The 26,926-nt window shown below is 44.3% G+C and overlaps 1 protein-coding gene across 1 annotated transcript; it reads left to right on the forward strand.

The window, feature by feature from the left end:
• fgd5a (FYVE, RhoGEF and PH domain containing 5a) lies at positions 1–26,433 on the forward strand (the record flags this gene model as incomplete). Its single annotated transcript, XM_079218445.1, has 20 exons — positions 1–2,702; positions 8,442–8,559; positions 9,586–9,644; positions 10,018–10,048; positions 13,303–13,457; positions 14,473–14,629; positions 18,217–18,307; positions 18,604–18,654; positions 18,860–18,918; positions 19,615–19,686; positions 19,857–19,925; positions 22,476–22,559; positions 22,643–22,722; positions 22,866–22,962; positions 23,488–23,625; positions 23,856–23,958; positions 24,111–24,247; positions 24,830–24,958; positions 25,299–25,450; positions 26,397–26,433. The coding sequence occupies exons 1-20, from the start codon at positions 16–18 to the stop codon at positions 26,431–26,433; spliced, it is 4,506 nt and encodes a 1,501-aa protein (XP_079074571.1). The 5' UTR covers positions 1–15.
• Positions 26,434–26,926: the final 493 nt, after the last annotated feature.

The following is a 26,926-nucleotide window of genomic DNA, read 5'->3' on the forward strand; positions in this document are numbered from 1 at the left end:
GTGCAGTCCAAACTGATGTCCAGGCCGTGTCCCTCTGTCCGTGGTCCAAAACCTCCTGTCGCCCCCAAGCCCAGACCCCTGCATGAGTTTCATGCACAAGAGGAGTCCAGCCCCCCGCAGAGCTTGAGGAACGGAGACCTGGCTCACTCTGATGGGGAGACGGAAGATCTTCATGAAATGGCTGCGGAGAACCAGGACAAAGAGGAGAAAAGCAAGGATGGGGTTAATGACACTGGCATCGGGCACAATGACAAAGAGGACATAGCAGAAGGAGAAATTGAGGAGCAAACAGAAAAAGAAGTAGATATATCAGATAATGATGGCGACAGCGTTGGCTCTGAGGACACAGTCAAAGCTGATGAGGGTTCTAATGTTGATACCACTGAGGATGAAAACACAAACAATGACTTGATCCAGCCTGAAGGTGGTAATCACACTGATGATGAGAGAACATCAACGCCTTCATTTAATCCTGCTGAGATGGAGGATGAAACGGGAGAGGAGGAATCAAGTTTTAGTGAAAAAACTGGCATAGTTTGTGACTCTTCAGGACACGAACATGTAGAGCAGAATCTTGATCAACCACAGTCCCTCAGTCAGGGTAATAAGGACAATGTCACTGGATGTGATGAAGTAGACAGGGAACAAAGTGAGGACTCTGTGCATTGTTTACACACGGATGAGACTGATCTGGAAGTTGGAGGATTTGCATTTGGATTCAGTGTGCTTCCAACTGTAACTGAGGAGTATCCCTACGATGTGATTGGCCCCACATATGATGCTAGTGATACATGTGACCCAGTTGAAACAGGGGAAACAGGCGTGTGGCAACCAGAACGGGCCACAAAGGACGTCTCTGGCTGTTTCCGATTCACGTCCAGCACTGAGGATGTTTTTGGGCCTTATTCGGTCATCGAAGCTCTTCCGCCAGATATGACCGTCACCGCTGACCCAGAATGGAGTCAGGATGATACTGATGATAAACCCTCTGATGAACTTCAAACGGCAGGTGCTTTAAACCTGGAACCTTACTATGTGTCATCAGATGACGTGGACAAGCTCGAGGATAAGCAAGTCCTCTCAGAACTGGGTAAAATTGAGGAGGAGGGCACCGAGCCGTCGAATCAGCTCGAAGGCAAAGCAAAGGACAGCGAGTCAACAGATGAGTATGCAGATATTGACGATTCGCTCTACCTTCAAGCAGAAGACCAGCAGCGGGAGTGTGTCTCATCGGAGGATTACGTCGAGATAGGCGATGATGACGAAGAGGAAGAAACGGAAAAGAAACATATCAGAGGAAAAACTGCAAAAGAGAGAACGGCGAAACGAGACCAGGCTTACCTCAGCCAGCGAGCGAGCTGCCAGCCTCGCCTCAGGTTGTGCAACATCACAGTGCCAACAGAACTAGATGCAGGCCGCACCCCGGAGCTCACCAACAGGGTGGTGTTTGCCCACACCACTGAAGCCTTTGAAGAAGATATTGAGGAACTGGACTGCCATATTGTGCCTTACTATGAGGACACAGACTCAGACAGCGAGGAGCATATTTACGAGGAGGCAGGATTTGACTCAGAAGGGGAGAACTTTGTGACAATTGATCGGAAGACTATTGTCACACGATCACGCTCTTATTCTGGGAAAATTACAGGTTATGTCCCAGAAACTGTACCAGAGGAGACCGGGACGGAGTACCAGACTCATGACTACTGCACAGTGGCCTTAGATAAAAACAACGAACCACTTAGCCATTCACAGCAGCCTGGGGTCAAGAGTTTGATCCCATCTATGAAGTCTCAACGTTTCTTGTTTTATTCACGATCTGCAGAGGGTCCAGAATTGACCTTGACCAGTCCCACAGAAATCAACCACTCTCGAAAGGATGACATCAGGATGAAGAGGAAAGATGATACCATTTCTCTTCCATGTGTCATAACCTCTTCTGGAAGCTTCTCCCAGCGTAGCCTTCAATCATCCAGTGGTGTTTCCACGCCAACCTCTCTAGTGGACATCCCACCACCCTTTGAGCTGGCATACATCGCTAAAAGACCAGTCACCAAGAGTTCCCCCTCCCTCTTGATCCAGCATGAACTCAGCGAAATACCTAAGAAGAAGAAGTCCTCCTTCAAGCGCTTCCTGGCTCTCAAGTTCAAGAGGAAGACGGATTCAAAAGGTTTCAGCGATGGAAGTGTCCGCTCTTCTCGTTCTTCCTCCGAGTCCAGCCACCACGGCACAGTGAGAGTCATAGAGCTTGACCGTAGAAGCAACGGCAGCTCTCCTCAGCTTCAGAACCGCATTGTGAACCCCCAGCAGGGTCCTTTAGAACTGCCATCCCCCTTTGTCCTCTACAAAGACCTCCAAAAGAGGAAAGGTGACCCCAAAACGTATGGCAGGGGTGTCTCCAGGGTGGAGTCCTTCGAGGAGCGTTCTCGGCGCTCCGCCATGCCGCTGCCTTTGACCAAACCTCGCTCCATCTCCTTCCCCAGTGCGGACACCTCAGACTATGAAAACATCCCGGCCATGAGCTCAGACTATGAGAACATCCAAATCCCAGTCAGGCCCACCAGATCCCACACTGTCACAGAGTTTTTTGAGGACCCAAATCGCACTACAGTCGCCTGCAATGAGAATGATGGCTATGTGGATATGAACAGTTTCCCTGGAATTGACAGCATAACCCAGACATCAAAAGAAGACACTGAAAGGTATAGTAAAAACTCTGTAAAGTTAAAATGGCTTTGTATGTTCTCAAGTTAAACTGAAAGGGTGGATTTACTCAAGTTACAAAAAAGAATACATTACATTACCTTCAGTGGTATCTAGCCCAAACTCACTGGACCCAAAAGACTGTCTCATTGCAAACTAGTGTCTCTTTTTCAAACGCTTTTATCGTCCTGAATTAAACTGCATTCACCTTGATTTGTATTGGGGCTGAAATAGAAATTTCAGAGATCTCTTAAAATCTGGGAAAATAAAACCTAAATTACCTGCATGGCTGGATACCACAAACAGGGCTGTACTGACCCTTTAATGTATGCCATATTTATCAGTACGATCCATAACTATGATTAGAGATAGTTGATTGAAACCATTTTCCAGCAAAAGTGCCACATTGTAATTGGTTTTGACTCCCTAAATGTGAATAGTTGCTTGAACACATTTGGGTTTTGGACTGTTTTTTTTTTCCAAAACAAGCTATTTGAAGACATCAGATTGAACCCTGGGAAACTGGAATCGCCATTTTTCACGATATTTTAAAGACCACACATCAAAGTCAATAAAGAAAATAGTCCTTATTTGCAGCCTTAGATTCAATGTCTTCCACATAATAAGCAGGACATGTGTTTTTGCTTATGATCTAATGATGAATATTCTTCTACATGCCAGGATTAAACTATATAAACTAAACAGCATATCCTGCATGTTCACATTGTAGTCTATAGAAGAGGCGAGCATGTTTATCTCTGGAACCACTCTTAAAATAGTCAGCTGAGTTGTTATCTCCTCAGAAGGGCAATCTTGACCCCTGAACAGCTGACATTAATTCCTACACTGTAGGAGGGATCAGAGCGGAGGGTACCTGGCTGGGTAGAATCGGATCTCCCTCTTCAAGAAAAGTGTTCAGTGAGAGATGAGCAGCTTGCTGTGTCAGGCATCCCTGGCTTTGGGAAGATGGACAATGCTTGTGGGAGAGCTTACTCCTGTTTTTCATTTGGTGGATTAAGAGGTCGCATCTGGTGCCGCTGCTTCCCATGCAAGTCTGCGGTGATAGAACAGGTCGTGGCGATTGGTTAGCTCACTGAGCGCAGGTTACTCGTCACACTAGAGAAAGTCATTATGGGTTACAATTAAAAGTGAAGAAATGTGGGGGAGTTCCTTTCACACAAGGAGGTGGAGAAGGATGAGGCAAATGTGAGTGAGAAAAGGGAGGGGATGTGTTAATATGAAGGTGCAGAAGAGTAAGAATACAGGAAGGAAAGTGATAAAGTCATATAGAGGAGGTCGAGGGGGAGGGGAAGTACGAACAAGAGAAAGGGAGCAAGAGCAGCTCTGGTGTAATTGCTCTCCTGTACCTGACACTTATTGTTAAGTTTAGGAGGGCTTTTATTAAAGTAGCTCTCCGGAGTGCTTCTCTTTCATTGGACCCTTAAGGGGCCGCGGGATTTACTGCAGTGTGTGATAGAGTGAGGAATCACCACGGTCAGACTGGACAAAATTACCCCGGCCTGTGCCTCAGCTTTAGCCACTACGGGCTACAGTCTTTCCCCAGTCCTAATAAAATAGTTGTGTTTGATGACCTGTGTGTAGTCAAAGAGACAGGCCATTACCAAGAGCTTCTTGAAAGGCTTAAAATATTCTTGGGGTAAAATGCTTCTGCATTTTTTTTTTTTATTTCTTCTGCTACCCTTTGTTTATATTGTATGTGCAGCTAGCTTATTTCACCGTTATATATATATATATATATATATATATATATATATATATATATATATATATATATTATAGCATGTGGAGAAGGTTTCAGCTTGCAGTTAAAATAATGTATACAACTTTTCACACCCATACAGCTTGTCCCCTGCAATCAGTCTGTGCAGCAGTATACTCTATACCATGATTTCCTTACTGTTTATTTACAGTGTACTTTGCACTTTACGTCTATCTCAACCTTGGAAACCCTTCCATTTCCTGGACAATGGTCCCTCAGTGAGGGCTCTTTTTCTCCCAGTGATGTTATCGATGTGTATCATTGTGTGGTGAAAGTCTCACACAACTCACAATGATGCAAAGAACCTATCTATCCTGTCGCTTTGCCTTCACCGCATTCCCCCCTGAGACACTTCCGTTGCCAGGGCCATTCTTTGGTGTGTCTATACTATACTGGGCTTTTTTATGTTTATTTGAGTGTGAGTGTATGCATGTGTGTATACACTCAATGTAAGGCATGTGTAGTTAGTGTAGGTGTTTGTCCCTGCCTCTGTGTGTACGTCTTACAATAAACTCTGTTCAAAGCTCGACTTCGCCGCTGTCCCATAGCTGCTGAGATGATGATGGCAGTGATTTATTGGGGACACATTCAACAGTCAACGTGGTTTTAGACCCACAGAGGAATAAAGTGGATTTTTGCTGTGAGGAAAATGACCGAACGGCCCCAGAGCGCTGCACACAAAAGGGCCGTGCCAACAGTGGCAGGCATGCATTTTAAGAAGAACTCACAAAGTTGCTGTTCCTATGGCTTGGCTGATTTCCACTTTGTGTGATTAATGTATAGCACCATTCAGACATTACTTCAGCACAAACATGCATAGTGTGCATAGAGACATGCTCATTAGCACACTGGCACACTAATGATTCATCTCAAACCCAACCAAAGTGTGTGTGTGTGTGTGTGTGTGTGTGTGTGTGTGTGTGTGTGTGTGTGTGCATGCACGCTCGTGTATATGCATATATGTGCATGCACACTAAGTTACAACTAAGTGCTGCTTTATCAAAGATGAGGCTCCTGCTGATTATGCAGTCTCAGCAGAATTGCCCTCGCCAAGTAGCCTTGTAGCAACAAATGAGGCGTTTTAGCAAAGAAAGCCCAGGATTTTCGATTGTGCTCGACTTGCAGTCCATTAGTTGCTCTCTACGTCAACTTTAAGCAATTCCAGGTAGACTGCAGATGTGTTGTTGCCCCTTGTAAACACAGCTATGGTGTTGTGTTCAGCGCCATACTGCTAATGTGTGCAAACATGTACATCTCTAGCTTACCCTTTGGTTTAATGTTCACTTCAAACTTGTAAACACAAACCTCTTCAGAGTGATGACAGAGCCCCTGCCATGGCCTCTAAAACAGCTCCTCCACCCACTGTTTTGTTAGCGTTATTAGTGATGAGGGAGCCATCTTAAGCACATTGTTGTACTGGGTGGTGGCTGTGTGCTGTGTGGCGAGGTGGTGGACAGGGCGTGTCGTTGGCTCGCCAGGCCTGGTGCCATGCGCTCTGAGGTCATTGCCAGGTCATCCCCGGGGAGGAAGTGTCCAGCCTAGGAGCTTCCCACCAGTCTGTTTACAGGAAATGCAGGACGAGGGCGGGGCACTGGCGGGAGTCAGGGAGGTGGAGACGGCAGAGGACAGATAGGGCGGAGGGAGGAGAAAGGGGTCACCGCGGAAGAGTCAGGGTTCCCACAGACTTTCCCTTGAACAACAAGAGGTGTGGTAATGCCAGGTCTGCCGTTATTGTTGCTCCTGTTTGTCAGGAATGCCTCCAGCGTCCCACTTCATCCGCCCCCCAGAGTACTCTTCGTACAGTGGCATAGTGTGTTAAACAAGTGAGCAGAGGTTACATCACATATGTGACCCTGAATCACATGATGTGGGGTTATTATTAACCAAAGACGTCAGAGCGCCAGCGTCTTCACAAATCACTTCATAACACACTGTCACAAAAGCAGCAGCACAGCAACAGCCACAGGCTACACGTAATCATCATCACTAAAAGGAGCAAACAATTGAAAAACTACCCACAATCTCTTCCTCCCCCCCATTAGTATCCCAATTGTCTATAGCTAGCAGGCTAATGGACCGATTCAGCTGCTCCTATTTCTTATAATTGTGCCGTTACAAGTTGAAAAAGGCCCGTCTGATTGCACCTAATATATATTTCAATTCTGACTGTTGAGCTCAATTGAATTACATATTACAGGCATCATCAAATACACAGGAGAATGGTGGAATACAGGTCTTTTTCACAGAGAGTCATTGTGTTCTTCTCTGAATCTGACACAGTAGATTTAACTCCATGTTATAAAAGACATTGCAATCTGCTGGAATAATAGCATCACCTTAATGGTCTTGTTAAAGGGCTTTGCGTATTACCATACAACATATCCGCAGAATCTGCGGTGCATTCTTCTTGAACATATGATGGAATTCCCCTCACTTGCAGAATAAATCAGACCTTAAGAATTAGTTCAAAGAAGACCCATCCCTCCTCTTTCCATCCCAACATCACCCAGGAGCCCACATCAGGTTGATCTGTCTGCTCTGAGGTCAAACATGAGTAATGGCCTGTAGGAGCTTTCTTCAGCCCATGAGGGCCTATGAGTGTGTGTGCGTGTGTATGTATGTGTGTGTGTGTGTGTGTGTGTGTGTGTGTGTGTGTGTGTGTGTGTGTGTGTGTGTGTGTGTGTGTGTGTTTGTAGTGTAAACCTCATGAAGTGCGACTGAATGGAGATGAAGTCCGATGGGTAACTCTGTTAACCTTTGTTCCTCTAATAGCCGTCTACTCTCTGAACACACACACACACACAGAGAGAGAGAGAGAAAGAGAGAGAGAGAGAGAGAGAGAGAGAGAGAGAGAGAGAGAGAGAGAGAGAGAGAGAGAGACACAGGGAGCTGTTAAGTACATCGGGGCAAACATTCATTATTATCTGTAAAATGCCTGAAAAAAGGTGAACAATAACAATACCCGTAAGCCCTACGAGAGATCTTCAAATTGCTTGTGTTGTTGCCCAATAGGCCAAAACTAAAATATATTCAGTTTAGTATCACATTAGAAAAAGAAAGGAAGCTCATTCTCACAAGTGAGAAGTTGGAGCCAGAGAGCGTTTGGTATTTTTGCTCAAAGGGACTTAAAACCATTAATCGATGAGAAAAATAATGACTGAAAGATAAATGGACTCGCCGCTGCAGCTCTAGATAGTAACATCCGTTAGGTCGTAACTCGTTTGACAATTAAAGGGAAGTCCTTATAAAATACTAAATTTTGTCTTAATCGAATCAATGAACAAGAAGTTGTTAAACATGTTCTGCACAGATGAGGTAAACATTCGTCATAGAAAAAAAACCAGTATGCTCTATAAGCTTTCCATTTGTTGTGAAACAGCTATATGACACGCTGGCTGCTTTGAGAATACCTGTTATCCAGTTATCATTGTGGCAATGTGAGTTTGGTCAAACACACTGAATGGGTCTTAATGGGCCAGAGGACATTAATAATTACCACAGGTAGCATTTAAAGGGATTACATGTGAAGTGACCTAAGGCGTTCCCCCTACAGGTACAGCCGCACACAGAAGGATTACCAGTGTACGAACACAACTGCGGCATCTGTGAGAAGAACTAATGATGAAAGAGATTACAGCGGTCCACTGAGGACGCCATATGAGGAGCGGAAATGTTCAGACACACACACAGGAAAAGCGTATATTTATAGTACAGGGGGCTTATTGCTCAGTGTTTTGAGACTATGCTGCGGCAAAGAATGAACGTATATTTGCTCTTTGGAATAAGTCTCATCAATGTCTCCTTCTCGTCCCCAACTGAAAACATTCAGTGTCTTCCTCTATGGTTTAAGCAATGTCGTTCAACACGTGCGGTAGTGTAAATGGTGTCATAGCATTTCATATTCATGTTTACTTGTCCTGTTTTGCTGTGTTCATACGGCCTTTTCTTCTGTTGGCAGTGCCTACACAGAGCCTTTCCCAATTAACCCGGTCTCTGCTGGGCTGTCAGCGGACGAGGACCACGGGCGTACATCAGAGGAGGAAGAGGGGGTGGCTGAGCCGAGTTACGACAAACAGGTGAGATATGGCGCTCTGAGACGAATGAAAGCAAGGTAGAAGTGGTTAAATCAATCCTTTGAGCTCCAGACTGGCACAACAATTCAACGTGATCAAAAGATGCTGCTGCAAGTCTAGTTAGTAACAGTCGTCAATGAATAAATTTAATAAAAAGTATACCATGTGAGCAACATAACCTAATGATAATTACTGTGCACATTTGTATGAGAAGATGATTGTGAAAGCTATGGGTCACATTCACCAGCCTACATTGCTTTGGTGGAGCTTTACGTGGGACTTGAGATCAAGCTCATTGAAATGTATCCCCTCAAGCTCCCCAGATTTCCGTACAGTAAACGGCAGCCATTTTACAGTAGCTGAGAGATGGACTTCACCCGTCCTGCGACCATAAAAATATCAGGCCACAGCTCCCATCATGTGACACACATTTCCTTGTTTACTTCTTCTTCAAGTAATTAAAAATACAATAAATTGAGGAAAAAAACAGAGAGGAAAAGAGGACCAGAGAGACTGGAGTTGGCCTCAGGAACAGTTTAATTTAATTGAACTGTGTTTTGTTTTTATTTCGAGGAAATGAGGATCAGCGTGCTTTTGATGCAGCGTTTGTGAAATGCCCCACATAGGAAAAAATAACACTGACAAAGCACAGGAGGAGTCTTGCCGGTAAACCCCTAAATGGCTTCAATGTTATGTTTTGGCTCGGATGTTTTGAGACCCTGTGATTAGCCTCTCAATCAATGGGCAGCATTGCTGTCGCCACACACACAGCCTCTCATACATAATGCATCTGCATTTGAAAGTCCCGTATTTGAGAACGGCGTCGGGTCCATGCAGTACTTTAATGGAATAATCAGTCTTATTTTGACAGAAAGAAATTAAAAAAGTGAATTTGCTTTTTTTGCCAGTCTTCCTGGCTGCTGCATAGCTGTTCCTATTAATGTTTGAGAGCCATAAGTGCCCCCAGAGAGCCTTTAAACATTAGCTGTATTCATTCATCTCCCGCTGTTCTCTCGCGCTGTCCCCCAGATTGATGGCCGGTCCCGAGCGTTCTACGTCGCCAAAGAGCTCGTCGACTCAGAGAGACTGTGAGTATCCCCTCCCTGCTGGTTGATTTCCCCATTTGCACACTTCATCACACTGCATGTCAGTCATCGCACACAAACATCGGATGTTTTGTCTTTTCGTGGCCCTGTATCTACTCTCCTGTTCCTTCAAACGGTATCTCCTCTGCTCCTCAGCTACTTAATCGTGTGTGCAGAGTAACTGACAGCCAATTACACAAGTGTCTCGCGTAGCTTATTAAAACACACCAGCCCTACTAAGCACTTTTTTCTCATCGTGCATAATTTAGATCATTTAATGAGTCTTGTAGAAAGATTAACGTATTTGTGTAGAAAATTTGTGAATTAGTTTTTCACGGCGTAATTCAATTTTGTGTTTCACTGTTTGTGTTTTCAGACACGTCAACACCCTCAAGTACCTTCAACAGGTAAGAAAAGCTTCGCCGACACCAAAGAAGTGTGTCACATTGGCTTTAAATGTCTCCTGCCTATTAAACCTTCTTGAAACCTTACTGATAACATCATAAATCCTGTGTGTCTGCTCCCTAGTCTCTGTCTCCACCCCCCTCTTGTAAGGCTCTGCTCAGGTTTATCAGTGTTGTTGCAGCAAGATCTACTTCCTGGTCTTGACAAAGTTGACATGTTGCACTCTGGAGTGGTCGGTTGTAAGATGACGCAGCATGCGCGCACCAGGCGCTGTTGTTGATGCTGTCCTTGTGTCCTTACTCAACGGATATGTACTCAACTCAGCTGGCAAACTGCCACCTAAAGGTCACAAACAGGCTGTTGAGGTCTTTCATCGTTGTTGTATTGGGTTCATGGTATGAGCCCCTGGTACAGACCTAAAACCTGTGAATCTCAGTTTTTTGAAAGTCATTTGTTTTAATGAATGTGTTTTTGGTTAGATGACTGAAGTAAGATCTGTGGTTAGCACAAGCTAAAGATATGTTAAAGTGGTGTTCTACGATATAAATTCAATTCCATTCAATTTATTTTGTATAGTCCAGAAGTTTACAGGGGAGCTGTGGTAAGCTTCCTATGGTTTGTCAATGCACCACTACCAGCGGTTGTCATCTATTTCCACCGTTTCTCACTCACTGCCTGTCAAAAGAAGATCCAAATCCCCATAGAGTTAGGAACAAAGAAGGATATTTACCAAAAATATCACACAAATTATAATCAGAAAGGAAAGTCGTACAGGAGAGGTCAGATAGGCAGCAGCTTTTGAAGGATGGCATGAAGAAGTTGCTATTAAGGTGATGGTTGCCAGTACAATTCTGACAGGTCGAGTCATTGAACCCAGAAAAGCCCATCAGTCAGCCTGAACCTTATAACCTTGAACAAGGTCATAACCTGAATGTCTTATGTGTGCCTCTCTTCATGATTTATGAAAGACTGATGTGGATACAAAAGCAGCTGCCTAGTGTAATGTGTAATGTGATGTCATTAAACAGCAAGTAATTCAAATATTATACAATGGACGGCTCTAATAACCATAAATCTGCAATCTCATCATGATGCTCAATTATACTAATTAGCTGCTGCATGCCAAAACACAGACAGAAATATACACTGCTAGTCAATGTGGAGACCAGTGCCGCAGAAGTGACGTTTTGATCGTGTAGCCTGAATCAATGAATCAACTTTTCATAGTAAATTATCTGTTTAAACAGGATATTACTTTAAAACAACACGGAGTAACCTTGGCCTGATGCGCTCTTCTTCAGTGTTACCATCCCACCTAATTTAATCTTTTTGCCGCCTTTCAAAGGTGACATTGAAGGCTTTTTCATCATCCTGTTGCATAATGCATCGGTGCAGTGTTGGGGTCTTATTATTCTCCAAACTTCAAACCGTGATGTGTCAACATTTAAGTTACTGTTAGACGCAGACTGATGTCATAATTAGCATGAAACTGAGCAATTCAGCTGGGAAACACTCCAGCGGCCCAACATGCACAAACACTGGAGGAGGGGGACACAGGAGCAGCGTTAAGTGAGAAGCTATTGTTCCATTGTTTGATAAGGAATAACAAGAATACAAAGAATTTCCAGACCCTGTCTCCACATAGGAAGGGAGGCCGTGCTCCTCTTTTTAAGGACTTTCCCTGTAACAGCTTCAACATATGCGGCTCAGACTTATTATTTTTTCTCGTTTGTAGCCCGTGACCTCTGAACTGATTCTCTGTGCTGAGTTATGGCCGAGCATGACTGGATGCTCAACCGACTGCTTAGCGTTGCTTCTTGACCTGCCTTACGTGAGGGAAATAGGGATAAGTTGGAGAGTGGTCGGCGAAATCGAGAGCAAAGCTTCTCACATTCATGGTCTTGAGAGTGTGTGTGTGTATGTGTGTGTGTGTGTGTGTGTGTGTGTGTGTGTGTGTGTGTGTGTGTGTGTGTGTGTGTGTGTGTGTGTGTGTGTGTGTGTGTGTGTGTGTAACCTGGGAGACAGAGCCAACCAGAGCCGTTACTGTTCTTCTCTCTTTTCCCGTCAGATGTGATGAATGTTCATGTACTGAAGGGCTCAGTGTCACCACATTATCTCGCGGCCGACTGGGACAACTCTATTTGTTTTATGGCTGTGCTTTACTCAGAACTGGAATAGATGGGCTCCAGACATTTATCCCTTACAGACACGCAGAAGTTACACTGTATATGTTCATATATGGTAGCACTTTATAATAAATAGCTACACGCTATTTAGCATTAGTTAAGCATGAGTAAACGTAATTCATCATTTATAAAGCATTGTTCCTACATGAACACTCATTAGTAACTCATTAGTATGCAATTCATAAACAAACACAATTATAAATATTTTCTTATTGATTAATAAGCTTGACTATATGTGTTGAATGATTGGGTTTTCATAATTTATGAATTATGTGTTTATGAATTGCATACTAATGTTCATGTTGGAACAATGCTTTATAAATGATGAATTAAGTGTTTACTCATGCTTAACTAATGCTAAATAGCGTTTAGTTATTATAAAGTGCTACCATATATGTATGATTTTAGTTTGGCAGACAGCTTTGCCCCAGAGGGAAAACTGAGATTCTTTTAAAGGATGTTGACACACAAGTTACCTTTTAACCATTTCTTGTCTTAATTTGCTGAGTAGATAAATAACCTCTCCCCTGGTTATTCTCTCTCATGTGCCACAACTCCTCATGTTAGTCCTCTTAGTCTCTGAGGCTGCAGCTATTAATGCCTGTTGCTTATGTTTTATGTGTTCTGAATGGGCTTCTTTGAACCTGAATTCATTGCATATCAGTGAATCGTTCAGCTTGTGTCTACAGAGAAAAGTGGGGACTACAAAACAGCATTGTGTCATTGAGTACCAAGGTCTTTATGCAACAACACCTGGTGTGTAACTCTTGTGCAAGCAGTGCCGCCTATCCTGAATGTCTGGACAGAGCCCAAAGTGGCGAGAAGGTACTGAGGTGATTTGAAGGGAGGGTGGCAGGAAGGATGTTTAGGAGGATCTGACCTTCCTTCCTTCCTTCCATTTTTCTCCCCTTTTCATTCCTCATTCCTCAATGCCTTTCATGTCTCCTGCTATCCCTCACCCCCTCCTTTTACCCAACAACCATTTCCTCCATTCCTGTCTCTCTCTATCCCACATTTTTGTGTTATTAAAGAGCTCTCGTCACAAATTCTTGTTTCCCTCCCTTGTGCAGGACTTTAGGTCCGCAGTGACCGAGGCAGCGGTGGGTGAGGAAGGGGAGCCTGTGCTGGAGGAGCAGAGGTTAGGAGAGATATTGGGCGTGCTCCCCCAGGTCTACACCCTCCACAGCAGCATCCTTACTGAGCTGGAGGAACGCGTTGGTCAGTGGTAAGAAACGTCATGGACATTACCGTTGGTTTGGCTGGGGTCTGTTGTTGTGCACTATACTTGATGCTCAGTCTTCATAATGGTGGATTTAATATGTAGCCGCATTACCCTTGAAACTCAGACAGACGGATGCAGTATGCAGAGGAAAGACACTTGAGCTATTGCCATCATTCATTCTCCACTGAGGTCCCAATAATTACTCTAAACTATCTTAACACTGCTTTTAAAAACACGGCAAGATGATTTAATAATTTTAGAGGTCATTCTTCAACTAGGAGACTTTGCATGGCGGCAAACGCCACCACACTGAAGAGCTTCGGAGCAAGTCATTGAAAAGCTTTTAAAGCATCGGCGGCGTGCTTTTCACGTTCTTGCAGATTTTTTTTTTTCAGAGATAGTTTTACATTTTGGGAAATAACCCTTTATTTGCGTTCTTGGATACATTCATAATTCTATACAACTCTTATGTCTGTGCACTACTACACAGCCGGCTAGTTTAGCTTAGCATAAATACTGGAAGCAGGTGGAAACACCTAGCTTGTTTCTAGCCTATGTCCGACCAGCACTTCACGTTTGTGCCTCGCTAAACTAAGATACTTTTTGTTAATCTCCTCATCTAATTCTTGGCAAGAAATCAAATAAGCATATTTTCCTTATTCAATTCCTTTCAACTAAAACATCAATGGTAGTGCTTTAGCATTTGGAAACTCTCAGCAAAAATTTGTTCAAACATTCATAGGAACATAAGAGACCATATTATTCTGCAGCCACAATTAATAGCATTTTTCTAAACTCTGACACAATTTACAACTGAAAACAAAATGTTTGTTCAAGGTTGTCGAGTATCATTATGGAAAATGCGGGAAATCTGTAATTTAGGGAGAATTAGGTTGGTTCAGGGGAAGAAAGCAAGCTGCAGGTTCTTGGGATGCTTGGCCCATCGCAGACTTTGTATTTCACATGAAATGACTAAAGACAACATTTTTAATCTCTGATTTTCCTTCTTTTTTTTAAGGGAGGAGAGCCAACGAGTAGTTGATGTGATTCTGTCACGTCGGGAGGACTTTGGGGTGTTTGACACCTTTATCTCAGAGTATGATCGCAGCATGTCCTTACTGGAGGACAGCTGCAGGGAAAACCCGGCCTTCGCCAACATCGTCAAGACGTTTGAGGTAAAACACTGAACGTGTCATGTTGTTATGTGGTATTATTTGGCATACTGAATGTGGATTCGGAGCACTGCTTAACACCAAAAGATCCTCCCTTAGGTTAACTGGAAGACGTATTTTGTCACATCTCGGCTTTAGTTTCTCTGTTTGTGGAGGGAAAGTTAAGCCGTGTGTTTGTTTCCAGGGAGCAGAGATTGAACCTGGTATTTCTCTGATACTCACCCAGCAACTCGCAACTTAGATTTTGTCACCCATCTTCCACTGGGATATTATGGCCTTTCCAAAACCCCCTCAATCCTGCTCCTCTCCACAGGATTGACCTTTCCACGGTCATGCTCGCATATTTTATACCCACTCAACACCAAATATTCGTCTTTTGTCCAGCGTGGATCTCTTCATCTTTTTTACTCCCTGGAGAGCAGAGAAGTGGGATTTAGGTATAGGGATCAAAATTCACAAAAAACAGCTCATTCTAAAGCCGTCCACAGATTGTGTGCCGGGTCGACCTAAGCAACAATTCATCCATTTGTCTAGCAGGAATAGGTACAGTCCATGCTGGTAACAATGCAATTGACTATTTTTAACTAAAAGACGGGATATTAAGAGAGTCAATAGATAAGACCACAGAGATACATCAATAGATTTCTCATTTCCATGCAGCTGTGTCTTGCTCCATAGAATTGATTCCCAATTGACAGAGTATAAAACCACTGTGCAGCAGCACACAGGAGTAAAACAGCCTAGAAAGGCGAAGAAAGACTAAATGAGAGTCTTAACCAGGCTTCTGTTTTTTCTTAAACTTAAGATTTTACAAAGCAACCTGCTCAACTCGACACCTTTCTCCCCAAATGTACACATTACCAATTTCACTGTGAGTGGCTGCCACAATGGTTCCAGGCATTTCTAGTTTGATAAGAAAAGCGAGCGGACAAGGCACCAACTGTCTCCGCTCATGAATATTCAGAGGCAGCTGCCCCTTCCCAGTAAAACTTTGGCTCTGGCAGACGCTAGTGGAGCTAACGTAAATAGGAGGGAGTGGAGGTGAGAGATGGAGCCTGTAAACCGTTAGACTGACCTTTAGTATCTTACACACACCTGAGCTAAGTCAGCTAATAATGTTGCCCTTGATAACCTTGATCAAAGTCAATAATGTGCCTCTTCACTTTAGCTTCATGAAGTTGATATTACATCTCCTTTCTCACACCATAAACCACTAATTGCTATCTGGAGTCATCATAAAAGGGTTGGTTTCCAAAGAAGAATAAATGGGAGGGAGACCGAGGAGGATCATATGGGCCATGGGATGCTCTATTTACTACTGAGAGGGACGGCAGTCCTTTATCTGTTGGCTGCGTGACACTTCACACGTCATTATACTTCATAGGAGTGGAAATACTGATTTGTCTGTTTTAAATAACTTATTGCAACTTTTTTTTGTGAATTCCAAAATGCTCCCATTTCATTCTCTTCCTTTGACTTAAGACTTAAACCTCCCTCTCTCACGTCTCTTTCCTCTCCACCCTCCTGCTCTTCCGCAAGCCAGAATATAAGTGGTCGTAATTTCATTGTGGATGTGGTGACGACAGTGATGAAGTAGCCACAGATGATGATCAGATCAGAGCTAGACCCTTGCAGGCCTTAGAGCCTCCTCTCCACAGCCAGTTGCTTGTTTACCGCACCATCGACAAACATTGGCCAACCGAGTGTGGTGTGTGAGTCTGTGTTGGTGTGAGAGTGTTTGCTCCTCGTTGTACTGCATACACAAATTGTGTGGATCCTGTGAAACAATTTTTTATATATTTTTTAAAGAATGTGCTGAGGAAATTTCTTTCCAAAGCACATCATCTTGGATTTATATAAATGCCGCGGTCGGTGTTCGTGCAAAGCCTGTGTGCTTTCTCTTGTGCAAGAAGCCCACGAGGAGAGGAGGAGGCTGTGCAGCAGGTGGACGGAGAGCGATAGAGGGAGAGAGCAATGGAGTGAATTCGTTGTAAAGGCAGCTGGGCAATGAGGCAGACAGAAGCTAATTAGAGAAGCAGCATCCTTTACAACTCCCCAATTAGATCAGTTGTGTATGTGTGTATGTGACAGAGTGTGAAAGATGTGTTGTGTGTGTGTGTGTGTGTGTGTGTGTGTGTGTGTGTGTGTGTGTGTGTGTGTGTGTGTGTGTGTGTGTGTGTGTGTGTGTGTGTGTGTTTATTTCCCAGCACGGGGCATCCCTCTTCTCTCCTCCTCCATTTGGCTCACTCACCCAAACAAACCACACGCTAATTACCATCTCTGGAAAACCACTTCCTCTGAACAAGTGTCAATTGGATGACAATTTACAAGCGACACTTGAGGAGAGCGGAAATGCTGAAGCCAAGTGGGTTTAATAATGAAGAGTTGGTTAATATTGTACTCGATGCATTATGCAGTGATCAGGAGTGACGAGGAAGGGTGTGGGGGAGGAAAAATGAGAGAAGTGTAGAGAGGTTGTTGCTGAGGACTGAAGACAAAGGAGAAAAGGATGATGAGATGGAGAAATAAATAAAATGAAGCTAGTATTCACGAGGGCCCGCTCATTAAAAGAAGCATCATTTTCTTTTGACTCCTGCACTCCAGATTGTGATTATGAAGACAAAGAGTGGAGTGTTTAACTCGGCTCCCATCCCTCCCCTTTACAGGCCAAATCAGTGTTATCTCATCGCCAGGCCGAGGTGTGTGTGTGTGTGTGTGTGTGTGTGTGTGTGTGTGTGTGTGTGTGTGTGTGTGTGTGTGTGCGTGTGCATCATCAATAATATATTGTATGTTTGTGAATGTGTCTGAGATGGGTTCAGTGTGTGTCTGTGTGGGCTCTTGTGTGTGCAGCGTAAATAAGATGAAGATGCCGATTCCCGCAGGGTGCTATCTGTGCCTCTAATGAAGGGGAGGACTTCATTGGATTAGAAGAGACAGTTTGTTGTGTGTGTGTGTGTGTGTGTGTGTGTGTGTGTGTGTGTGTGTGTGTGTGTGTGTGTGTGTGTGTGTGTGTGTGTGTGTGTGTGTGTGTGTGTGTGTGTGTTCGTGCCATGTCCCCTGTTGCTCCTCCACCGCTCAGGGCATAAATACCTGTCAGAGACAATTAGATCATGATTGATTTTCTAAAGCTCTCTTTGATTGTGCGAATTTCTGTCCCCTTTCACCTGCAAATGACTACTCTGAGAAGAAGAATGGGAGTTGTTCAGGTTTTTTTGTCTGCTGGAGAGATGCGTGAAGGTCGTCCAGTCCGATAGTGTCCCCATGGTCACTGGTGACCTTGGCTTGCAGCAGCGTGTTATGGAGGTTACCTTCACGGAGCTGTGCTTCTCTAGGTGCACTTCAGAGACGCCCCAAGTCCTCACAAGGATCACAATTTTTTCATTTCACCATCATTTTATTCCGCAGAACGATCCGATGTCAGTTGTGTATTCCGATTTTTTTTAAATAAATGAACACCTTTTAATATAGGATACAATGTGTCACATTCAAGCATATAATCTGGGTCTTTACAGTATCTGTCAGACATTTGTACAACCCTTGTAAAGTAGTGATATCTGTACATTTACTTCACTTTCTTTGTGTGTGTGCAGAAGAGGAGCCCAGAGGAAGCTGAAGTCCCACTGAAACACCAGCTGCTGCAGGTTATTGTGAGAGTGCTTCAATATCGAATGCTCCTCACAGGTAACACATAAATTCACGCATAGTAATATTTAAAACAAGCCTGTGTCATTTTTTGCACCAATAATGAACATCGAGGCCATTAGTAGCAATTATGGAATAATAATAACTGCTAAAACGCAATACAACAGTAGTACATGTAGATAAGAGTGAGCCTTTTTTTAAAGCTTCGGGCCAAAACAATGGTGTTCTCTACCCAAAGCTTTAGGAGATGCAAGCTGTACGAACATGTACTTTTGCAGACAGTTACAAAAAATGTCACATTGCATTTAAATGATATTTTCCTGTGTCCTCTCTAGATTACCTGAACAACCTCTCTCCTGATTCAAAAGAATACGAGGACACGCAAGGTACACCCGCAGAATATAACTAGATATATTAACCAGAACCATAATGTTGATGTTTTCTCAGCAATCAAAGACATACTGACATACAGGCACTGCAGCTGCTCTACATGTATCAGGCCCTATTTGTTGAGTCACAGTCACTGAGTGTGTCTTAATTGAATTGGGCTGCGCATAAATCTCCCTCTTTCTTTCTCTGTTTGTGTTGCAGCTGCCTTGGTGATCGTGTCCGAGGTGGCGGACCAGGCCAATGACAATCTGAAGCAGGGGGTGAGTTTGCTCTGGATACGCTCCGTGTGTTTAGAACATTCGGACTGTGGGCTCCCGTTGAGTCTGATATATTCACAGCCCAGCGTGCCGTTATGGAGACATCTCTTTATGTTCGGCTCGGCAATGAAAGAGCAATTTTCGGATGGCGATCAAGCGTGAAGAAGTTAGACAGCTGAGCTTCTGCTGTGTCTGAATCCCTCTTCTAAATGGCATGCTGGAGTGAAGAAGCGCTCTATTCCTCTTTGGCGGCGGCCTCAGCAGCTTGTTGATTAACGCAAGGGCTGAGGAAAGATGATGTCATCAGAAAGTCCCAGGTGTATCGCTACAAAGGGAGCAGTGTAAGGGTGGACATGATTCTCAAACACGAGCTGTTCATGGAGATCATTTACAAACCCCCCAGCCCCTGCTACTGTTTTTCTCGCCTCTCACTGTCAAGATCCCCTGTGACTCCCCGTTGGCTTGTCTGGTCTGTTTATCACACTTTTTTTCTACGATGCACACGCACAGGCTGACAGACAGTGGAAACACAGGCTCCCTCTATCTCTGTCCCCCCCTATTCAGTTTTCAGTATCACATCCCTTTCCGCCTCCCTCCCTTTCATTCACGAACAAACAGGGACAGTTTCATTCTTTGTCTCCTCTTCCGTCCATCACTGGATAATCTCCCTCCATCTCTGTGCTCTCTCTGCTCCCTCAGGAGAACTTGCTGCGTCTGGTCCACATAGAGTACAGCGTGAAGGGCAAGAGGGACCTCCTGAAGGCCGGAAGGGTGAGCACCATGTGGCCAGTGTTACTGTCTCAAGAAAGCTCTCTGTTAGCAAGAACAATATTTGGAGGAGCTTCATGGGTGGAAAAAATAGTGGATGTAAGCTGCAATTTGACGGACAAACGTACTTTTCTCATGCATTTTATTTGTGCATTTTCTTTCTTTTTTGGCAGATGTTTGTCAAAGAAGGCACACTCATGAAGGTCTCGAGGAAAAGCAGGCAACCGCGACACCTGTTTCTGGTAATATTCTACCCGTATCACTCTCTCAGACACATTATTGGACTGTTTTAGCTAGCATTTAAGACTTTACGATACTGTTTTGCCCTTTTGTTCCCTCCCACAGTTTTAAATTAATAGTTCAAGACTTTTTGGAAACATGTTTATTAGCTCTCTTGTGAGACGACCCATACCACTCTCATATCTGACAGCAAACCATCAATTAGCTTAGCTTAGCATAAAGACTGTAAGCAGAGGGAAACAGCTTGCCTGGCTCTGTCTAAAGATGAAAACAAAATGCCTACAAGCACTTCTAATGTTCAATAATCACAGCTCATTTAATTTATGTAAAAAATACAATTTGGGTATTTGAGGGGGCTGTGGGCCTGGCTTTGTTTTTCCCATGTTTATTTATTTATTTACAATTTATTACAAACGAGATGTAATGTATTAATTAGTGCGCTTCAGAGGAGTTATTATGTGTATTTTCTTTTACCTTTGGATAGAGCCATGCTCAATGCTTTCCCTGTTTCCAGTCTTTCAAGCTTCAATTTGAACAGACATATATGAGAGGAACATCAATCTTCACATGAAACTCTTTAAACAAGAACAGATTATTGTAGGTTGTTAAAAACCATTCACTGTCTGACAGCATATTCTGCATTAGCTTGTTACATCTCTTCGTTGAGTCTCTGCGGGAGTTCGAGATAAAGTTCTGTGGGATTGAACAATTTTCAGATGCACACCATGAGTTTGTACTGACCAAGCTGGTAGAAAACACCTGCCATATTGTTGAACTAAACACACAGTTAGCGTGGTCAATGAAAATATGAAGGAATGTTGGATGGAGGCCAGTCTGTGCAAGGTAGGTGAGGTTGGGAGGGCGGTGGGGGCACGAGGCCAAGGCTGTGAGACCTCCACTTGGCACCACACCCATCCAGAGAAACCCTCCCTCTCCGCTCCTCTGCTCCCCTCTCAGGACTTGTTTTCCAGGGCCCCACTTCCTTACAGGATGTTTGGTGCGGGTCACTGGATGCTGACTTCCTGTGTATTGGGAGGGGACTGACAGCAAAGTGAAGGCCAGACACCCTGTAGAATGCAGGGAGGAGGAGGTGGCGGAGGAGGAGGGCTGGTGGTGCTACACAAACACATAACATGAAATAGAGAAGCCCACTCTATTGTTCCATGTGCAATCTGTGCTGTCTCATGTTATGAATTATGCCGGAGCTACACATCCGCAGGAGCAGCATTTATGATTTTGGCTTTTTCTAGCTGATCCGAATTAAATATAATGTGAAGATATGGATTTATCTATCTCTTTTTTTTTTCTTCCATTCTCCCGATCCCTCGAAACAGAATTGCAGTTGAGCGAAAGCTAAAAAAGAGTTAGTGGTTGATACTTTTCGGCTATTAAGGTTATATAGCCATTCGCTTCCTTGAGGTTGACAGCTTCAGTGGGTCAGGTGTTTTTTTATGGGCTTTTAAGAAAAGAGAAATCCAGACCACATTGAAGATGAAAGCCATCACTCACCTCAGCGACAGAGAGAAGCTGCCGCCATGTGACAAGCCTGGGCTTGGAGAAGAAGGAGAAGCGGGCTGAATGAGTGAGGGAAAGGACTAGAAGGAGGATGCGGTAAAGAAAGCCGCCAGAGGAAAGAGAGTATGAGTGGAAGAGGCAGGTGAATGAGGTGAAGGGTTAGTGGACGAGATGAAATGTCACGGTTTAAATTAGATGTTTTAGGTGCCGAGGGGTCAAGTCGGTGCATGTTGTGTCTCGTCTGGGAAAGTCGTTTGTGAAGCATGTTAACTTGGCACTTGGTTGGGTTTCTGTGGGAGGAATCTTTGAGTAAATTGGAGGGTGGAGCAGACGAACTGCGGTGGCTGCAGCCCAGAGGTCGCAGGCAGGGCCCAGGCTCACGCACTGTTTTGTCTCCGGCCGGTCAAGCCAGTGAACCCGTAACTGCGGCTGTTTGTGTTGTTGTTGTGGTGTAGGTGGCCGGTTCCACCCAACCCTGAGGCTGGGAGGGCGAGGGGAGGCCTGGAGCCCGGAGCAGGGCGGAGAATTCCTGGATGCTGCCTTTACGGCCCCAGCGGATGTTTAGAGCACACATTAGGTGTGACCAATGATGTCATCTCTTTTGTCTGGGAAGAAATGAAATGCCTCTCATAACACAATGGACTCAGTGTGTTCAGGCGATCACAATACTTTTGGTCCGACAAGCAAATAAACACCTATTTTGTTGTGTGCATACATGGGAATGTTGCAGTGAGGGGCTGCACAGCCATGTGTGAACGCTGTGAAAGGAAACATGATCGAGGTTGTCGGGCCCAGAAAGTTGCTTTCAAGGAAGAAAGAATAAACAAAGAGGTGTGCATGTATATTTCTCTCAAGGTAACACCACCACCTTGTGGTAATTATGGGGTATTACATTCAAAATAAGTCACTCATATTTGTAACTGTTTGTTTTTTTGTAAGGAGTTATCATTCCCATTTTTCTCCTATGTTTTTCTTTTGACTTCCTTCAAATTTAACATAATACACCTCTTCTTTCCTCTTTCTTTGTTCCCTACCAGATGAACGATATAATGTTGTACACCTACCCTCAGCAGGATGGGAAATACAGGCTTAAGAACACACTATCTCTGTCTGGGATGAAGGTACGTTCATTTATCCCTCTAACAATCTCCAACGTCACCAGTGATTTATGGTGGACCTGTGATGTGTTTTTGCCCTCACACAGGTGAGCAAACCTGTTCTGGACCACGTGCTGAACTGTCTGAAGATCGAGGTGTCTGACATCACCATAATACTCTCAGCAAGGTGAGCATCTGATGGCATAAGAAACTTAAATTCAAATTATAATTAACGTGTGGGAATTTGTTTATGACTTGCCCAAGACTCCTTTTCTCCAGTCCAAAGCGATTCCAGATCCGGCGTGATTGTTTGTCTGCTTCCCTCTTCAGCTCCGTCGGAGAGAGGGAGGACTGGTTCCACACGCTGAGTCGAGCCATAGCAGACCACGCTGCAGGACTCTGTACGTTTGGCGGACCCTGCAGTGAGGTAGGAAAAGGAAAGAAATGCTGTTTGATGAACAGACATTTTTCCTTCGGGTTTACTTTTGAAATGATTTCTGCAAAAGTGTTTCAATTGACACAAACACTGGTACTTATCTGTATACTATTCAAAACTAAAAGCCTGTTCGTGTGTGCATTGTTGTTAGATAACTTTGAATCTTAGATCGAAGTTGTTAGATCACTCGAAGATAATTGTCTTTGTCCATTGCATTTGGATTCATAGTCTATATTTACAGAATGCTACAAATGACAAATACTCTTGATAATAGTGTTTCATGCTTAGCAGAGTGGTGTGCAGTTGACATGTGGACATTTTTGGAAGAGTTTCTATAGTTTTGACTGAAGTGTTTGCTTCTCCAAGAGAGGTAAAACGTGTAATTATTGTGTGCGTATCTTTTTGGTTTCAAAGAGGTGCCCTAGTTTCAGAAATTGTGTAGGTGTGTTTTGCATATATTGTCTGCTTTTAAACCTGAACATTATTCTCGCCTCATCTAATACATTATATGTGCAGGCCCGTGAGAAGTTGTGGATGGCCCTGGGCGAGGCTGCTCCTGTACTGGTGCCAGTTTCTCATGTGATGATGTGCATGAACTGTACCTCTGACTTCAGCCTCACGCTGAGACGACACCACTGCAACGCCTGCGGCAAGGTTAGATACACAGAACCGCAAAAAACACTGTGACTTGTTTGTGTTTCACTGTCCTGGAGTTTTAGGAGATTGCTGACCTGGACTAGAGGTAGAGAGAAAGGAAGAAAGAAATTGCTATGTAGCCAATAAACTCATGATCCTAGTTGCCTGATAGACTTTTGATTATTCAGTGAGAATATTTATTGCTGTTGGTGGCAAATATTCGATTTATACTCTGTCTCCGTGAGCAGGTGGTGTGCCGGTCTTGTTCCAGGAACAGATGCCCACTGAAGTACCTCAAAGACAGGGTGGCCAAAGTGTGTGACCACTGCTATGCCGAGCTCAGAAAAAGAGGTGAATCTCAGCTTTTCTGTATGTGCTGGTGGGTCAGTGCAGCGGAAAAAAAAATCTTGGTGCGACTCTTCCTCATATGGTATTAACTGTGTGTGTGTGTGTGTGTGTGTGTGTGTGTGTGTGTGTGTGTGTGTGTGTGTGTGTGTGTGTAGGTAGCAGCGTGTCGGGGGCGTGCGGTAACTCCAGTCCTCGAACTCACCGGGCTGGCCGTCCCCTTTCTGCCGTCTTCCAGAGCCTGCAGCCCCCGAGTTTGTGGAAGAGCAGGAAGAGCGCCTCGCCTCTCAACCAGGTGGCCTACACTTGTCACCTGAACCACTTTTTCATGTCGAACATGAATTTGACAATATGGCAGTTTACTGGACCTATTCAATCACGAACATTTGCACGCCACAAGTGCACTAACTCCAGTTGCACTTGTCATTGTACAATATGTACGGAATAGAAGTTATGAAGATGACTGACAGGTTTGATATGACTGTAGTGTTTAGTTTGAGTGAACACATGCCCACTTTCAACATAATTGCCTTCTGGCATACTATAAGTGATAGATTTAGATGTTATTCAAACAGCTGCTATCATTAAATAAATGTAGTTCCCTGAACGGGAATCGAACCCGGGCCGCGGCGGTGAGAGCGCCGAATCCTAACCACTAGACCACCAGGGACCTGATCCACCAGTAATCAAGCTTGTGGAATGGAGTCTGTCATCTATGACAACTGATATGGTGTGTAGTGCAGAACAGCTGCCAGTAGGGTTCACTATCCACCTCCTTTGCTGGATTACATTACGTCGCAAAAGGTCCCTCTCCCCCTACCCCCCACCCCCAGCTGTCTATTCTATGTGTGACTAATGTGTGATTGCGTTTCATCAGATGTCGCTTACCGTAGAGGGATCCACCATGAGCGGCAGCCTGCAGCGCCGGAAGAAGAGCAAGAGGAAGTGGAAGCGTCTGTGGTTCCTCCTCAAAGACAAGGTGCTCTACACCTTCACAGCCCGTGAGGTGAGGGGGCACAGAGTCTCCCGCACCAGCCCCAAAACACTCAACCACAGAGGCATTTCCTCTCAACCTCTGCCTAACCATTTTCCTCTTTACATCCGACCAATGCAGTACAAAACTACTTGCCGCTCACGGCTCCACTGTTCAACCTTTCCTCTCAGGCAGAACACTAATGAAGGGATTCTCTGTGCTCTCTCTGTTTCTTTTGACGTCTGAGTGTTGCCCTGCTTTTGTTCTTCCTGAAGCATGAAATTCTTGTTATTCGCATATTGCTGCTGACGGCGAGATTGGTGTTTTTGACTCACAACGCCTGTGTTTGATGTCTTCACTCTGGTTCCTTCAGGATAAAGTGGCTTCAGAGAGTCTACCTCTGCAGTGCTTCACTGTCAAGCTAACAGAAAGGCCAGAGGGAGAAGAAAGCAACATGTTCCACCTCTACCACAAGAAAACCTTGTATTATACCTTCAGGGCTGATGATTCACACACCGCACGCAGGTATATGTTTGTGGCTTTTAATTCTGTGCAGCAGGTTTAATGTCTATTAAAAGACTCATTCCCTGACCAGGAATCAAACCCAGGCTGTGGCAGTGAGAGCACCAAATCCTAACCACTAGACCACCAGGGACCTGCCTGACTTATCAATAGACGTCATGACATCAGAACTTTAGTTCATGCTAACGCTGCAGTAATATATTTTTGTGAGCCCTTCCATGGATGGTAAAAGCCGTCATCTGGGACTACTAGATAAGTGTTAAATCAGTTAATTTGCGTTAAATCAGTAGAGCGCCGCTTTCAGTGTTTCATGACGCAAGCAAGAGTTTGTGGAAGAGCAGGAAGGGAACCTCCCCTCAACCAGGTGGCCTACACTTGTCATCTGTACCACTTGTTTAAGTCAAACATGCATTTGACAATATGGCAGTTTACTGGAAATTATTGATCACAAAAATGTGTACAAAAGTTCACTAACTCAAGTTGCACTCGTCATTGTACAATATATACGCGATAGAAGTTATGGTGATGACTGACAGGTTTGATATGACTGCAGTGTTTAGTTTAAGTGAACACATGCTCACTTTCAACATAATTGCCTTCTGTCATACTATATAAGTGATTTGGATGTTTTTCAAACAGCTACTATTGTTAAAACAACGTAGTTCCCTGACCGGGAATCGAACCCGGGCCGCGGCGGTGAGAGCGCCGAATCCTAACCACTAGACCACCAGGGACCCGCTTACCAATGCAACAGAGGTCATGAACTCTGAACTTTAGTTCCCTGATAATGCGAGCAGAAGTGTCTTGTTGTGAGTCCTTTCATTGACGGTAAACGCCGTCTCCTGCGACTAGATAGATAAGTGACCTGTGTCGTGTTAAATCAGTAGAGCGCCCCTTTCCTGTTCCATGAAGCATTGTGTTAAGAGGTCTCATGTTGCTTGTGTTTCAGATGGGTCAACGCCATGGAGGAGGCTACTATTTTATAGCACCCGCTCAGTAAAACGAACGCACCCTGCTGTCTGTGACCGCCAGAACTCCTCTGTGAAGCACAACACAAGCTACCTGCCGCTTCTGAGCTCAGACCGCCGTGTAGGAATCATCACATGTGACCTGTTGTGTGGAATATTATGTGACAATGTAATCACCAGATAGGGCTGCACCCGACGGCGGGTGGAGGGCGCTCTGTGTGTGGAAAGGGAAAGTGGAAAGACCTCATGTTGGAGACGATCAAACAATAGGAAACCTCCGCGGGTCGCAGTGCGCCGGTCCAGTCGAGTCTAGTCGGGAGCCTTCCCTTTTTCGGAACAGCTTCATCAAATGCTTCATCAAAAAGAACATTTAATTTCCACCGTTTCGTCTTTTTACACGGACCATCCTGGAAAAATAAAGGAAATTTGTTAAAGTTAACTCTTTCAACTACTGTATTCTGATGTATTGTACCTGAGGTGCCACTGGATTATTAAAAAAACACTTTTGGGT

The sequence above is a fragment of the Taurulus bubalis genome, assembly GCF_910589615.1.
Source record: "Taurulus bubalis genome assembly, chromosome: 5".
Taxonomy (NCBI): Eukaryota; Metazoa; Chordata; class Actinopteri; order Perciformes; family Cottidae; genus Taurulus; species Taurulus bubalis.